The sequence below is a fragment of the Phlebotomus papatasi genome, chromosome 3 (genome assembly GCF_024763615.1).
Source record: "Phlebotomus papatasi isolate M1 chromosome 3, Ppap_2.1, whole genome shotgun sequence".
NCBI classification, from domain to species: domain Eukaryota; kingdom Metazoa; phylum Arthropoda; class Insecta; order Diptera; family Psychodidae; genus Phlebotomus; species Phlebotomus papatasi.
The window spans coordinates 40,390,211-40,406,369 of record NC_077224.1 but is presented as its reverse complement, the minus strand read 5'-3'; the positions used below and the strand labels follow the sequence as shown (position 1 = coordinate 40,406,369).

Here is a 16,159-nt window from a genome sequence, read left to right as displayed (position 1 = left end):
ACTTTACCATATCTTTTTCAATGTCTGACAGAGCTGTAATGGCTCCGGCACACCTTTTAGATCAGGAAAATTTTCTGAAGTCGCAATTCGGTTTTTTTTCCTTTTCACACGTTTTGCATGTGACTATCTTATTTCGCACTCTTCTTCTTTTAAACATTACAACAAGTTCAATATACCTCAATCGATTTGGAATGCGAAAGAATGAGATAGACATATGCAAAGCGTGTGAGAAAGAAAGGGATGTGAATTTTGATTTTATGAAATTATCCTACGCCGGAACCATAAAGAACGTATTTCTTTATGGCACCGATTTTGGCAAATTTAAATTCACTAAACAGGTTTTAAAATTCAAGGTAACACTGAAACCGTTTTAATTAGTTTACCTATCGAAAATTTAATTGATTTTCTACACAGTTAGGACAGTTTTTATGTGATATATAAATCGGTTAAAATTTACTGGGAACCGGGGATTATAAAAAAAAAAAATGTGAAAACGAGCAAGATCGAGATTATGAGAACAATTTTTTATTTGAGTTGGACGTCAAATTGTCTTCAGATGAGTAGAGATTTAGTCCAGCTCCCGAAAGTCTCTTTTAAAATAACAAACAGGATAACTGAATTTTAAAAATCCAAAAATGAAAAAAAAACTGAAGTCCGCATTAAGCTAGTTGGCGAATGGCCTTCGAAGTTGAAGCCAATTTCTTACTTTCACATACAAATGCGTATGGGAATTGTTCTGCACTCGTGATCGTTATGCTAAATATTTAAAAAGTGAGAAGTTTTTCCGTATTATAAGATACCTTTCCGTATGGAGGGACAAATATACTAAATTTTTGTTTAAATAATTTTTTTCCTTGGAGCACTGTGAGCTGAGTCCGAGATCAATTTAGGAATTGGCTTCAAATAGCTCCATATAAAAAGGCCAACTTGCCAGGCGCTTGGCATTAAGGCGTGGACAAACCTGAAGATTAGTCAATCGGTAGTATTTAGTGAAAAAATTGTGGAAATAGTTTAATCGTTATTTGGATTATAATTACGCTGACTGAGAAAGCTTATCTGAAATCTATATGCCCCTCAATCGTTTTCTTTTGAGAATTTCGCAAAGCGGATACACTTTGCCAACTGTATCAGTAATTTCATCAGGTCTTAAGGTTTTTTTGATTAAAGATTTTTAATTATGAAATCTTATTCTTTGTTCTGTATTACAATTATTCTTTTTGATTCTTTTGTATGTTTTAAATGCGCGACACTTCGATTGTCTCATAAGAAAAGTTCTTGAAAACGGAAAGTTATTAGAGTTGTCTGAATTGGGAATCAGCACTATCTGTAGAGTCCCTAAGGCTTATCACATCCTTATGTAATATTGCGTCTCACACATTTCAAAACGCCCCAGTCTGAATGTCGACAAAGAGCAAAACGAATCGGAAATGTACAAATGAAAAATGAAATGTGTATTATTGCAAAAGTGAACAGAAAACATATCATCAATAGTGGGAGAAAAAAAGCGGGAGAAAATTGTTCGGAATTCCCTTCATATTTGGGGGTGGTAGGAAAACGGTAAATGCCGTGCCATATAGTTGAATATACAATAAAATTCACAAAACCAATGTGCTGTTGTTTTCTCCGCAAATGGTGACAAAAGTGTATTGGTGTAAAATTAATTTTTTTTTTATAAATTTCAACAATCACACTAAAGCTTGATCCTCCACCCTCTCAACTTTGTTTTGTCGAATCAACAGTACCCCTCATCCCATCCCCTTTTGGTCCAGGTCATAGCAAATATAGCAAATAATTATTATGTGACGCCATTGGAATGGAGGCACACGCACAGAATGCAATATTGCTGTCGCGCCGTGCAACTTTTTATTTGTCGCCTCTGCAATGAAACTACATATATATTTATATATATATATATATATAAATGTCCATTGTACAACACGCGGCTTTTGTATTTTCACATGGGTTCTCTGAGTGTAATAATAAAAATAATTACAAATTGAATTAAATATTCATAAGTTTAATTTAAAATCAACAGGAAGGGACAGCTGCTGTCCCCTTTCAACCTCTCACATACTGATGACATTCACCCCTAGTGCACCCTCACACCAGAGTTAGACACTTCATGGACGATAGATGAGAGATTTTTATCTCATCAGCAATTACATTAATCAAGCAATTAACGAAAAAATGTGTCATTGCGCTTCTTCAGAGGTATTCAAGCGGGTCTAAAGTTGAAGTAATAACATTTGCAATCCATTTAAGTGTGATAAAAAATGCGTCCAACGAACCGTTTAACTCATAGGGTTTTAAAATAAGGGTTTTACATTTTTTGATAAATTTATTTTAGTCTTCTTTTTTTGAATAATTAGAGTAAAATTTATAGGTTCTCTACTACACATTTAAATATCTCGTTATTTGTTAAATTTTATTTGTACAAAAAAATAAACAAATGCTTTCTCACTTAGGGGGAAGTGGGGCATCTTTGAATTGGGGCTCTTTTAAAATAGGGCATGTTTCTTCTAGTTTTAAATGGGATTGAGTCTTACCATAACGTAATTTAGCTTTTCAATTCGTTTGTGGAGCTAAAGAAAAAAACGTCTGGAGATATTGATTTTCATTGGGGGTCACCGAAGACCGGAACTTGATATCTTTTACAGTTTAAGCTCCAGGATTTAAAAAAAGGTCGATCATATAACAGCTCTCACTTTGAGTTCGAGCACTAATTATATCATGGTATGGCTCACTTCCATTTAAAAATATCATAAAACAGCCTAATTTTAAAGGTGCTCTACTTCCCCTACTTATTCTAAATGAATTTGCTAAGCGGTTAGCAATTCTTGAAGAAAAATACTGCTAAACAGCAGTATGAAAAAAAGAATGACCAGCAGTATCAGCGAAAAATGGAGGTACTGGATGATATTTAGGGTAACTGTAGCTGTACCAAATTTCGGAATCTTTAATTTTACTCTTTTAATTTAATCTTTTTAATACAAATTGAATTTTTTGTTACTTTTTTTCAAGGAGTGTTCTTTGAAGCCTTGAAGAACGTTTACCGTCTTTTTGTTCTAAAATCATTCATAATACTTTTTAAAATAAATGTAGACATATCTTTGGGTATTATTTCGGCCACCTTCATTTCCATAGTTCTTTGCCCTTACGAACTTGTTCCAAATGTCTTTTTCAGATCATCTTTTTCGTCCAAGCGACATTTTTTGTTACTTTTTTGCACTATAATATTTTCTAGAGTCTTCAAAAACTAAAAATTCGTGTAAATATGAAGAACAAAATAAGTGGTCGAAATTGCAAGCTGGCTGAAATTTGATACTGTTCCTCTAAAGCAATTTCAAACAGATTTTGGTTTTTGCATAACTATTCTCAATAAAAATCATTAATTCGCGTGGTTAGATCACTGTTCATGACCAAATAAGCGTGTCCATTTAGAATTTATGCTTCATTAAGAAGTTTTGAAAAAAAGTCCAACAAAGGAGACTGCAAAAACTCGTTATTGATCACATTGTAACTATTACACTAAGGGTTTTGGCGCACTACACATCTTTTCATATTAATGCTCTTTTATTTGCGCTTTATTGCAATATTATGTCATATAATTTAGAAGTTGATGACTTTCATCCATATTTAAGATGTTTATTGCCAACAATATTTCACAAATAATATTTGAAAATTATTATTTACTGACCATTTTTTACGAATTTACTGTTTAATCTGCTGCAGTCAAATAACTTATTTCTGGTTATAAATAAAATAATACAAAAGTGAAAGCATCAAATATCTCAATAAAAGATGTGAATTTATTGGCTATAAAATTCAGATTACCAAAAAAAAAGTCTTTCTGAGAGATTTGACTTATGTTAATTGTGCAATCCAAGGAAGGAAATGGATCTGATTTAAGCTAAAGCTTTCGTATTATAAAATATACTTCTTAATTCTGAGATAAAGGAAGCTTGAAGTTAAAATTGTTCAAAATTGAACAATTAGAGTTAAAATTAATTATTTTCAATCTTTGGGTAACATGATAACTTATTTTCGATAGTATCGTCTGTCAATTCTGAAAAATTTAAACGATAGCTTTACTTTTTGTAGCTAATATTGATATTTAGCAACAGTCACATTTTCTTAATAATGTCACAATAAATGGTCTTACTATGCGTGAAAAGTCGTCATTAATTTAATCTAAGAGATATGGATTTATCGATACTATCGATTCAACAGTATCGAAAAGTTATCATTCCACCAGTTATCATTGTTAAAAGTTATCATTGTTTAAAGATTTAACACTGAAAAATTTGTCAAAGAATTAAGAGAGTAGTCTCATTGTGACTTTTACTGCCGTTTTACTAGATTCTTTTGTACTAGAATCTTTAAGTATGAAAAAAGTCTTATATAAAATATCTAAAGCTGAATTATGGTGCCGTAGATGCAAGTGACTGCACTCAGCGGTTGACTCTGCACCCCTGCTTTTCTTAAGCTTTTCTTTAATTCTAGCTCTTAAAGATGATCATTGAACTATTCTTAATCACGTTTGAACGGTTCATTTTTTGGTTCAGAATTAAGGCAAAGCTTATGGAAAGCAGGGATGCAGTCACCTCCGGCGTAGTGCAAAATCACCCACATCTACAGTGCTATTCCTATGAAAAATCAACATTTTTTTAGCACTTTAAAGGGTACCACTAGCAAAATATAGTGGAGACTGGGGCAAAAAGTAACAAAACGGATATTGTATTTTTTTACAAGCTTTTCGAGCGCCCCAGAAATATCTAATTACTGCAGTTTTATAGGAAATTTACTGCTCTACAACTTTGTGAAAGTCATTTTCCTCTATTTTGTAAGGAAATATATTTATAGAGCTGTTTTCTTAAAGGTAATTTTGTGACCATTCTCAAAAATTCTGGGGCAAATAGTACCAGGTATGGGATATTATCACATTTTGATTTGCATTATTACGGGATTTCGTAAATTTAAAAAAAATAGCTAAGGTGACATATTTTCATAGAAAATTTATTCCTCCACAGCTTTTTAAAACACAGTCTTCACTATCTAAACGAGAAAAATGCTTTTCAAGCTATTTTAGAAAAAACACACAAGGGAATGCTAATTGTTAGACCAATGCAAACAAAAAGCGGCGAGACATGGAAATGACGTTTCCTCTTGCCGTGAGACATAAGAAATTGCTTCGGGCTTTGTTACTTTTTGCTCCATAACTTTTGTTACTTTTTACCCCAAGTGGTAATTTTTAATAAAATGAATTTCTGGAGAAAAGAATCTTTGTAAAATTCTAAAATAGATAGTGGTTTCGTATTCAAAGAATCCAAATCAATTCAATTTATATATTTCTCCTCAATTAATGCTTGATTGCGTCTGCCGCCGACTTACCACGACCGATCTCATCAGGTAAACGGCAGAAACCCTGAATCATAGATCGTATATGCCAGGATTTATGCAGTTTTACAATTATTACAATCATTCAGGAAATATTTACCAGTGCATCAATTTTGGAAAATAAGTAGGTAATAATTGATATCTCTTGTAAGGAAAATATTTAAAAAATAGGGCTAAAAATTTCAATATTTTTTATTTTCTAAGTTCCTTGTTCGAATTCTAAGAAACTTACGACAATGAAGAAGGTCTATGGAGGTCATCTATGGGAAAAAAATTAAGCCGCTATATCTCTTTTATCTTGGAAGATATTGAATTTTCAAATTTTCAATTTGTGACTTTTTGCCCTAGTCTTCCCTAACTATTCACATATTTTAATGACATACTTTAAAAATAGAACTCAAAAAACAATAAAATGCTGGTACAACAAAAATCAATGCAGACGATGGTATTTTTAGTCAGTCCATTAACCCACATACAGTTCCGAAACTGTGCTTAAACAAGGAAAGATTATTAGCATTCCATAAATGGCCTGATTCAATCTCATATCTACATGTTTATTCAACTCTAGACCCACAGCAGCTCTCCGCTCTTATCTGTTCAGTGCTTCTAAGAAGAGGGAAATGATTTTCTGAATTAGATACCGGAGGGCTTTAAAAATACAAACATACAAGGGAAAAAATTAGCGACAGGCAACGAGGAAATAAATTCATTTTGAGCACCATGTCACGCTCACTTTTACACTTTCTCCTGCGATTCCTTGTTTTGGGGGGTGGGAGGGGATGGAAGAGGCTGCTTCTAACATTTTATTTTCATCTTCCTCTTGCCCCGGAAATGAGGAAAACAGAGAGTATGTTGCAGAAAAAAAATTACTTAGACTTCTCTCCTCCTCATATTCCCTCAAACCATAAACATCTTTTTCCTCCATGTCATGGCACGATATTGTCTTGCCCGCAAAAATGTTCATGTTTGTGGGTGGACGAGGGAGTTATATAGAAGAAGCACAAAAAAAATGACTTCATACACGGGAAAGAGGGAAAATGTAGATTAATATTGAGTTGACCTGAATTGCTACATAGTATGGAGTGTTTCCCCAGTGTTAAAAGGGAGGATGGCTTTTGATGGGGGCTATGGAAGGAGGCAAAAATGGAAAGCAAAGACTAACCTCGTTGCTAGATCCTTGTGTACAAAGTTCATTTGCTCCAGATACTTCATGCCCGAGGCAATTTGTGTGGCAATGTAGATCAAACAGCCGTAACTGGAAAAGACCAAAATAATGATAGGAGTTAGATAAACTTGGTACAACTATCATTTTTACCCCCCCCCCCATACGTATAAAGGCTTTTACTGGATACCCATATACACACACTACCCCAAAATCCAAAGATACCATAGGAAGAAAATTCATCACTCACCTGAGCGAATTATTTTGTACCCCAACAGCAGTTGTCTCCGCAACATGCTCCTGGAGAAATTGATTTAAATCCCCTGTACAATTGCTATAGTCTAGTACAACACAGACGGGCTCATCTCGTAGACATGCCCCTAGTAATTTGGCCACATTTGGATCACTCAGGCGTCCCAGGTGTCTGGCTTTTGCTCGAAAGTCTCTCTTAACATTTTCAGGTGCACTCGACCGAAGGGTTGCGACACCAACCAGACTAGAACTGCAATGTTAATTACAGACGGATTATTCTTCATAATTGCCCACTATGCTTATCATGCTGGACAAGATGATAATCCAGAAGAGATAGGGATATAGGGGTGAGAAACAAATGCGGGGGATGAAAACAACACAACTTAGTACGCTAATGTGAACTTTTTTTTTCCTTTCACTAGTAACTCATTTTCTTTTTCACAAAAGATTCTTTTTTGTCAAGTCAATTTCAGTTTTAGTTCTTTCAGCAGCTCACTGCCCTCAAGGAAGAATAAATTAGTAAGTATATTCTGTGTAATTATCTTCTCCTAGAAACTCTCTATCATTCTGGATTTTTTTTTTGTTGTCATTAGTTTTGAAAGCTTCGACATTGAAGGATGCTTTTTTATTTTACTAACGATGTTGAAAAAGAATTTATTAAGGGGTTAGGTACGTCGATTACGAAGACTAAAAAGGGGTGACAAAGTGTCCTAGGCTTTGCGAAATGCTCGAACTCGTGACTTAGATGATATACCTAAAAAAAAAGAAACCCTAAAATAGTTTTAAAAGTAATAGGATTGATTTTCAGATAAAAATTTTTTTTCGGTTATGAAACGGGTTCATTACCGATTCAAAACCGATTGGAACCGGTTCAGTTTCATAGGAAATTCCAAGACCTTTCCAACGACCCCAAACATGACCCCATTTGCTTAATAAATGCGCTCTCTAGTGTCTTTTTAACTTTTGACCTTGAAAAAAAGATATTAGGAATGATTCAACGCTATTTTCGTTTAAGGACGAAATGTTCGCCTGGGTAATCTCTAAAACATATCCAAAAATAAAAAAATCGCAAGACGCGTTTACGAGCAATCCTAAAAAAAAACATAGTTTTGGAGGGGAAGGGGAAGGATGGGGGAAAAATAAGGGGCATGTTAACGATCCTTGGGTCGACTTATGGGGGGTCTCCCTTAGGTCCCAAGTCGCTATCTCTAACCGTTTGGCCTCTAGAGCTGATGACAGCCGGACGGACAGACGGACAAACAGCGTGACGACATTTCTCAGAAATCGTCTGAAACGTGAAGATTTGTTGACAAAAGTGGTCTCCGGGGGTGGAAGGTGGAAATTTGTGGGGGGGGGGGGTGAAAAAATCGAAGGATTATATATACTGCTCTCTACGTAGAGTTCGAGCAGTAAATACCAGTGAATTTATCCTAATTTTTTCGAGATAATTAAAAGTTAATTTAGTTTAAGCTCAGTTGTAGCTGATATCAAGACCTGTATCTCTGATCCGGTATAAGTTAAACGATTTCCTGGATACAGAGGCTTAAAATTAAAAACCTTAAAATTATGATATCTCCCAGGCATTATTATTTAATTTTGATTATCTCTTTTGGGGCTTAAATTACAAGTCTCAATAAGCACTAAAACTCGTTGAGGTTTATATCTCACAAATTTATTTTCTTTTTTGTCATTCTTAATCGCTCAACAACATTTCTCCAGATGTTTCTTCTTTTAACCCTTTTAGGACGATTGGAACACCAGTGTCCCATAAAGAAATTTTTTTTTCCTTACTACCTAAAATTATTTTTTCTAATGATTATACATAATTGTAAAGTAGAAGGTTGAAGGAATCTAGAGTATTTTTTGCAAGTCTCTAGCTATTTGCTATGTAGTAAATATTTAAGCTCAAAAATGGCGAATTTTTAAATTCTCAAATTCATAATTGATTTTAATTATTTTTTATACTTCCAATTTTTTTAAGCAAAACCCTTTTGGCAATAAAAACTACAATACTCATACGTAATATTTTTCATTAAAACGAAAAATCAACTAGTGTACTAGGACTATTGATGTTGAGCCTAGAGAGGTTAGAGAGAGAAAGCCCGTCCAGACGAAGGCTCTTCTAAGCCAACGGTACCAATTACTGTTCAGCTGCGGTAGTGACTTGAGGGGTGCTATAACGGCGGCTAACTTCAAGTTACGATATTGCTACAACTCCGCTAGAAATGGTTGTGAGTGCTCGAAGGAACAATAGAATCTGCTCTTCAGTCGGTCTTCTCCAATGAAGCGAGGAGGACGCCAGATTCGTGGCTCTCTTGGAATGGGCAATGGGGGCTCACTCCCGGAGAAAAGTGATGAAGGGTGCTCGAGTATGTTCTGGTGTGACCCGTAGCAATCTTGCTACACTATTAAGTATCGAAATGGTTTGTTTGAATATAAAGCATAATTATAGAAGTTGCGGTATTGATGCCCTGTATTATTACAACAAATATTGTGCTTTTTAATACTCATAAAATATTCTAAAAGGTTTTTTTTTAAACTGCTTAATTGCACTCACTGAACTAGTTTGTGAAGCATTTCAAATGATTTATTCTTTTTTTAAATAATGCACATGATTTTTAATGACCTCTTTAGGCGCAAAATGTCTTACTTAGAAATGTCTTTCAAATTGGTGGAATTTGCTTCATTTACAGCGGGAATTAAAAAAAAATGAAAATCAATTTCGAAAGCCTAAGAAAAGACATTTTTATTTATTTTCTTTTTTTCTGTTTTTCGTCCACGTGGCAGCTGAAGTACTTTCTGTTAGAATTTCGAAGTGTCTCGACTGTCAAAATTTATCTATTTTTGTTTTGTAGTCGAGAATATCAAAGCAGCAAAGCTCAGCTGTCAAATATTTCCAAAATCAAGATTTCGTATTCATTCATTCATTTTCAACCGCTTATCCCTATTGGGGTCGCGGTAGATTTCGTATTCTGACGCAAAATATTTATGGAACTTAAAATGCCTTAGCTAAGAACCAAGATTTCAAGATTTTCCACACTTAACGAAACGTCACTTCTGACAAATATCTTCATTCCTCTGTTAAATTTGTTGAAATTTCTTCATATAAATTTAGAAAATTAATTATAGGACGTATTAAAGAATAAATGACAGGCCATACACGACAGTACAGAAAGCGCAAACGAAACTTGTGGCCATGATAAACCAAGAAATGCTTATGCAAGATGTGGATTATTTTTCAGGTATCCTCAGGGTGGTGTACTTCGATATATATATCTAAAAATACGTATCATTTCGATTAAATTACAAAATCAAATACAGTATTTTTCAAAGAAATTCTCTTTTTGTACCACCTCTTATAGAAATATTCCTCATCAATAGTCATTTCCGTATGAAACTCTTCAAATTGTCAGTATATAGAAAATTCCAAGCACCTCCGAGAGGTTCTTGGAATTATTTCAAGAAAATAAGAAATTTGACGTCTTGAAGTTTTGAAATATTGGTTCCAGAATTGAAAATCTTCACTGAGAAAAAAACGGGGGTACGATTAACTTTTTTTCCTCATAACTTTAACTCTTTTTAGGTGTAGAAATATATCAACATTTTTTAATGTTAATTTTACACCTTTTTAAAGTTAAAATTAACATAAAAAAATGGTTAATTTAACCCCGAATGCACCTAAAAAGCATAATATTTACACCGATTTGGGATCAATACTGCAGGGTAAAATTAACATTTCCGGAATGTTACTTTAACTTTTTCGGATTTCTCTCAGTGTTGATATCCACACGGTTTCTGTCTTGGATTCCAAGATTCCAAGACCTTTGACAGATTTGACATCTTGATCTTGATTTTTTTGATTTCAGAATACCAAAATCTTGAAATTTTCTTGATCTTGATCTTGGTCTCAGAATTCAGGCCATTGATTACAAATCATCTTCAACATTTTCAGATGTTTATCCCTATTGGGGTCACGGGCTTAGGACATCCAGGTTAGTAACCTACGCCTGTTCATCCTCCGACATTTCAGAAGGATATATTGACTGCAAAGGTCCTTTTATTTTTTTGTCTAAAAATTAAATAGGGTATAAAAATCGGTGAATTGATTTTTAAGATGTTTTGATTATTATTTAAAATAAAGCTGGAATTATTTCACGTAAAGAAAATAGCGGTATAAAGTTGTTTTAATCAGCGTTAATTGAAATTGCTTGAAAATCAATTTTATTATCGGAAGTGGATCATCGATGCTCATTAATTTTCTTGAAAAATTTATGATATCAATTAAATATATTTGCTTCACAAATACTGAATTGATTATGAAGAAAGATACTTTCATGTCAATATTTGAGCGAAAATAAGTCAGTTAGTGACACTTTCGAAATAAATACGGAAAAATAAATATTTTAAAGGTAAAAATTGTACTCCCTCTGTTTTAAAAAAAAACCGTCCTCGAATCCTCACTAAAATATACATAAAGCGTTATTAAAAATATTAACTCGAAGTTTGTATTTACTAAATACTAAACAACTTGTAAAAAGTTGTGTTGAAAGATCTGTTGGATAATTAGGTTGGTTTACTGTAGGGATTTAAACAAATATACCCTTTCTCGAATTTCTCTCAGAAAACATAATTTTAAGTTACTATAACTGTAGAAAATATGTGAGATTGCTCTGCATGTGACACGGTGAATGAGTTAAAAAGATCAAAGTATGAATGAATGTTTTTCACAAAGTTATCTTCAAATATTATCCACTCATATCCTCATAAGAAATTCAGCAGCGCATTTTGCATCTTGGAGTGGAAAATGCACTTCATCGCTAAGACATCATTTCCTTGCAGCTGCTGATAGTGAAAACTTTCTGTCGCATAATTTTAAATGTTTTAATTCGTTTTTTTTTGTCCATGGAGAACTATTGTCTTCAGAAAATTTTCTTTTGCTATGATGCCATATGCATTACTTTCTTTTGCTTTACAAAGTATATTTAATTTTACTTTTCCATGGAGATTTTCTCTGAGAAAAAAATGGACTTTTAAATTGTTAAGGTAGGTTTTAGTTGCTACCTTCATCCTTTTTAATATTTTCAATTATTTCCGTGACTTTATTCGCATCATGCGAAATGTTGTTTTATTTCTTAATCCCCTTCTAAGTAATTGTAGACATTTTTTCTCCATTTTTTTCTATATCCCTTAATCCTATGTTTTACGAAGGGAGGATTTTACGCTTGTTTTTCTTTTTTTTTCACCCAGTTTGAAAATATGTAATTAAAAGAAAATAATAGTTTAAGCAGAAAATCCCATTTTGAACTTTGTATATAGTGTTCCCATTTAAAAGTTTTCCCAATGAACAAAGCTGCTTGATAAATCAATTTAAGCTTTTCTATCTGGATTTCGTGCTGCTTATACCAATTGATTTTCAAACTAATACATGCATTTATCGGAATATTTAAACCTTGCAATAGTTAAACTATTTCTAAGTAAATTTATTGAACGAGTTCAAATTAATTGATCGCAAAAGGATAATTATTTGTGTGTTTATTCTAGATAAATATCCATAATAAATTTGTGAAATTTCACAATATTTGTATAGATTTAATAGATGAAAATGTAAATATGCAAACATAAACCACAAAAAAAACTAGTTTTCGCACCAAGCTTAATTCAATTTAGTGTAACTTTATATTAATTATGAAAATAGATTCCAATCGTAACGTGGAATGTCTTGTTTTGAATTCTCACGCAATATTCTTTTCACAGATATACTTTATTGAGTCATTAACAAGCCCATTAAGCTATTGAGATCAAATTTCTTCCAGTTTACCATTTACTTAGTTAGATAGTAATCTCTCTATCTTTCGTTTGTTGATATTTAAGATTTCGCATTGCCATTTCGAGTTTTACAATTATTCACGCTCCAAGCAAATGAAATCTTGTTATTTATAACAAACTCAAACGCCATCGAAGACTTAAGTTTTTTTTTCATCTTGTTAAATCGCAACATTTATAATAACTCTGCCCAGGCTTTATTGTGTAGCATTTCAACGTGTTTCATGATATTTTATTAATTTTCACTTTCAAATGGCGCAAAGTGCCTAAAAGCACGTTGAAACTTCCACTTGAATGGCAACGCGTGCAAAAAAACACCAAGAAATAAATCCCACGAGGGGTACTCAAATGAAGCATTTCATTTTCAATTTTGGGCTTCTAATAATCCTCCAAAAGAATTCTCCTAAGGCACTTTTTTCAAATTCCAAATATGGCTATATGACGAATACTCTCAAATGTCATAAAATTGTATATTAGAATATTCACAAAGAGATAAGAGAAATTCTTACTGAGTAAAATAATTCTTTATTGCATTTCTCAAATAAAGAATATTTCTATTTTGCCCTCATAGCTTAAAGGAAATTCTGGTATTTTTTTTGTTCTGTTTTTCACTCACAATATATTTTCCCGAATTTATCAATTCACTTTTTTCTGCCATTCTGTACCTTGCATTATATTTTGAAATAATATTAAAGTCATAAGAAAATTATTTACGCTCTAATTTCCCAAATACTAAAGCCCCTTATGAACTAACAATGCAATGTAAACTATCATGGTAAGATTTATTTAGCAAAAATTACTACATAGAGAAATTTATCAAATACTTGTACTTGTAATTCCTTTGAATGTTTTTGGAAAATTCACATTGCATTCTGGGGAATCGTGAAACAACCCTAATGATATTTGTAAGCATCTTTCAGATAATTCTATGAAATTGTACACCGTGTGAATAACAAACTGCAGGAGTTGAACACCCCTTATAATCTTATTTCGTCAGATCACATAATGCTATTTGCAAACTATCGCCACGGTGAGATTATTTTGTGTATTATGAATTAAAGGTATATTATGAGATACACAAAAGAAAACACATCACCGGCACAATTTCTCTGTTTCTGAGCCATGACGTATGTTTAAAGGAGGATTGGCGGTAAGGACTCTACTGAAAATTATGAGAACCAAACAAGTAGGATTCTTCTACTTGCAATTCCTTCTCAAGTCGCAATATATGGGATGGAATCATCACGTAAGCAAGTTATATACACTTATCGATACCGTACAAAAATCTTGAGTTCTTACCAAAAACAGATTTCGAAAAATCATAAAAATGCAATGTCATTTTATGATTGTTAAGTTCTTGACACACTTAGGACTTAAGCTGAGAGACGGCTTAGTGAAAAATTATAGAAATATGGTTTAACCATTATTTCGAATATAATTACTCTAAAAGCCGCCTCTCGGTTAATCCTCAAGTCTGTCAAGGCCCTTTGGGGAAAGCTTTCAGGCTTCGCTTACACTCTGGCTTCGAACACTTAATATTTTTCCCATATTCCATTAATAAATCAGACCTAATTTGTTCAGGAAATGTATGGCTTATGACTACAGTCAAGTTCCTCAAATATGAACTTCTAAGATATTTTATTTTGTTAAGAAATTCTACAGAAATTCCTCGGAAAAATCCGCGGAGTTTAAAATTAATGGTGTTAAATGTAAGCCTTGACTTATGTAGTTTTGCAATGACTTCTTAATGTTGGGTTCTGTACCCCAATTTTTTAAGAAAAGCAAGGTTGTTGGTATCAAGAAAACAGGAAAAGACGGAACCGAGCAAAACCACTTTAGACCTATTGCCATGCTGTGCATCTGCTACAAGCTTTTGGTGCGTCTTATACTTAACCGTACAGAGTCACTCATTGAGCTTGCCGTACTCAAAGAATAAGCAGGTTTTAGGAGTGGAAAGGACTACTGCGAGCAAGTCTTGGCTCTTACATTCCAGTTAGAGGCAAATTTCTAAAATAAAATTGAAGAGAACGGCAGTAGTGTTTGTTGACTTGTCAGCTGCCGGTGGCAGCCAAAAACCCGAAAGCCAAAATCTCGAATGTTCAAAATCCTGAAAGGGATGAAATTATGTGGAGGAAAATGTTCAGAATAACTTCCCAAGACACAGAAGATTTCCCTTTGCCTCCATCAAAAGCGAGTGTAATCGTGAGAGTAGCCATGACACTTTTAAAAATTTGGGACTTTGGTTTTCGGGATTTTGGCCAATTCGGTATTTTGGCTTTCGGGATTTTGGCTTTCGAGATTTTGACCGGGACCCGTCAGCTGCATATGACACTGTCTGGAGACACGGTATTCTCCTGAAATTTACTAAAAGTGTTCCATGCAAAAGAATCATAAATTTGATGATAGTCTTGCTCAGTATCGGTATTTTACTTGGTGGAAAACATAGGCCAGTGAAAACCCTTAACAACGGACACCCGCAGGGATTGGTCATGGATCCAGTAATTTTAATCCGTACACCTGTGATATACCACAAACCAAATTAAAAAGATTTTAATATGGAGATGGAACGTGGGGAAGTCAGAGGTATAATGGTGATTTCTCAACAGCCTGTGCAATGCACATTACATATTAATGGAAAAGTATTGACACGGGTGGAGAAGTTCAAGTATCTCGGGGTGTTATTCACGAGTGATGGTAAGTTTCATACCGAACTATATCGTCGCGAATCGGTCAAACATCTGTAGTAATAAGGGAGCTTGACGGAAGCGTGGTGAGGAAAGCCAAGCTTAGTCGTTTGGCTAAATTATTGGCTTTCAAATCTGTGTTCATTCCTATTCTCGCTTATGGTCATGAGATTTAGGTAATGACCGAAAGCATAAGATCGCGAGTGCAAGCTGTACAAGCTCCGGGCGGTTAAGGGAATCACTCGTCGAGATCGAGTAGAAAACGTAACCTTTCGTGAGGAGCTAAGAGTCGAGGAGTTGCTTCTTCGGGTTGAGAGATCACAACTCCGATGTTATGAATATGCTCAGCGCATGGATAGAAAAAAGATTCACCAGAAAAGCTATGCAAGCCATTGTAAAGAGGCATCGACCTCGAGGCAGACCTAGAACAAGGTGGCTGAATCAAATTCAGAATTTTGCCTTGGAACGCCTTAGGATCGAACCTAAACATCTTCCTGAAGTGGCGGAGGATTGACAAGCATGGGCTGTTATTTGGATGTCATGGGCCCGCGACCCCATATAGGGATAAGCGGTTGAAAATGATGATGATGATGATATGAATCTATTAATAGAGAGCAATTATATTTCGGAAAATGGACCCTAAAACTGAACCCCAAAATGGAGACTAGAACCGAGGTGTCAAATTTTTAGTATATAAATAACAGAATGGGAAACGGCACATTCGATTTTGTATGACTGGTTTCGAATACAAGGCTCAAGTCTAGGAAGCTGTTTTGGAACACTATAAAACGCCTTCGCGATACTCCAAGTACTTTGAGTACAAAAGACTAATAAAAGAGAA

General features: G+C 34.0%; 1 protein-coding gene across 1 annotated transcript in view; it reads right to left on the bottom strand.

The window, feature by feature from the left end:
- Window positions 1–16,159, bottom strand: part of LOC129805668 (discoidin domain-containing receptor 2) — a 226,134-nt gene that overhangs the window by 32,902 nt on the left and 177,073 nt on the right. Inside the window, exons 13-14 of the mRNA XM_055853714.1 lie at window positions 6,810–7,061; window positions 6,560–6,652 (exon numbers count right to left, since the gene is read on the bottom strand). Of these exons, the coding sequence (XP_055709689.1) occupies window positions 6,560–6,652; window positions 6,810–7,061 (345 nt within the window). The remainder of the gene's footprint in view (window positions 1–6,559; window positions 6,653–6,809; window positions 7,062–16,159) is intronic.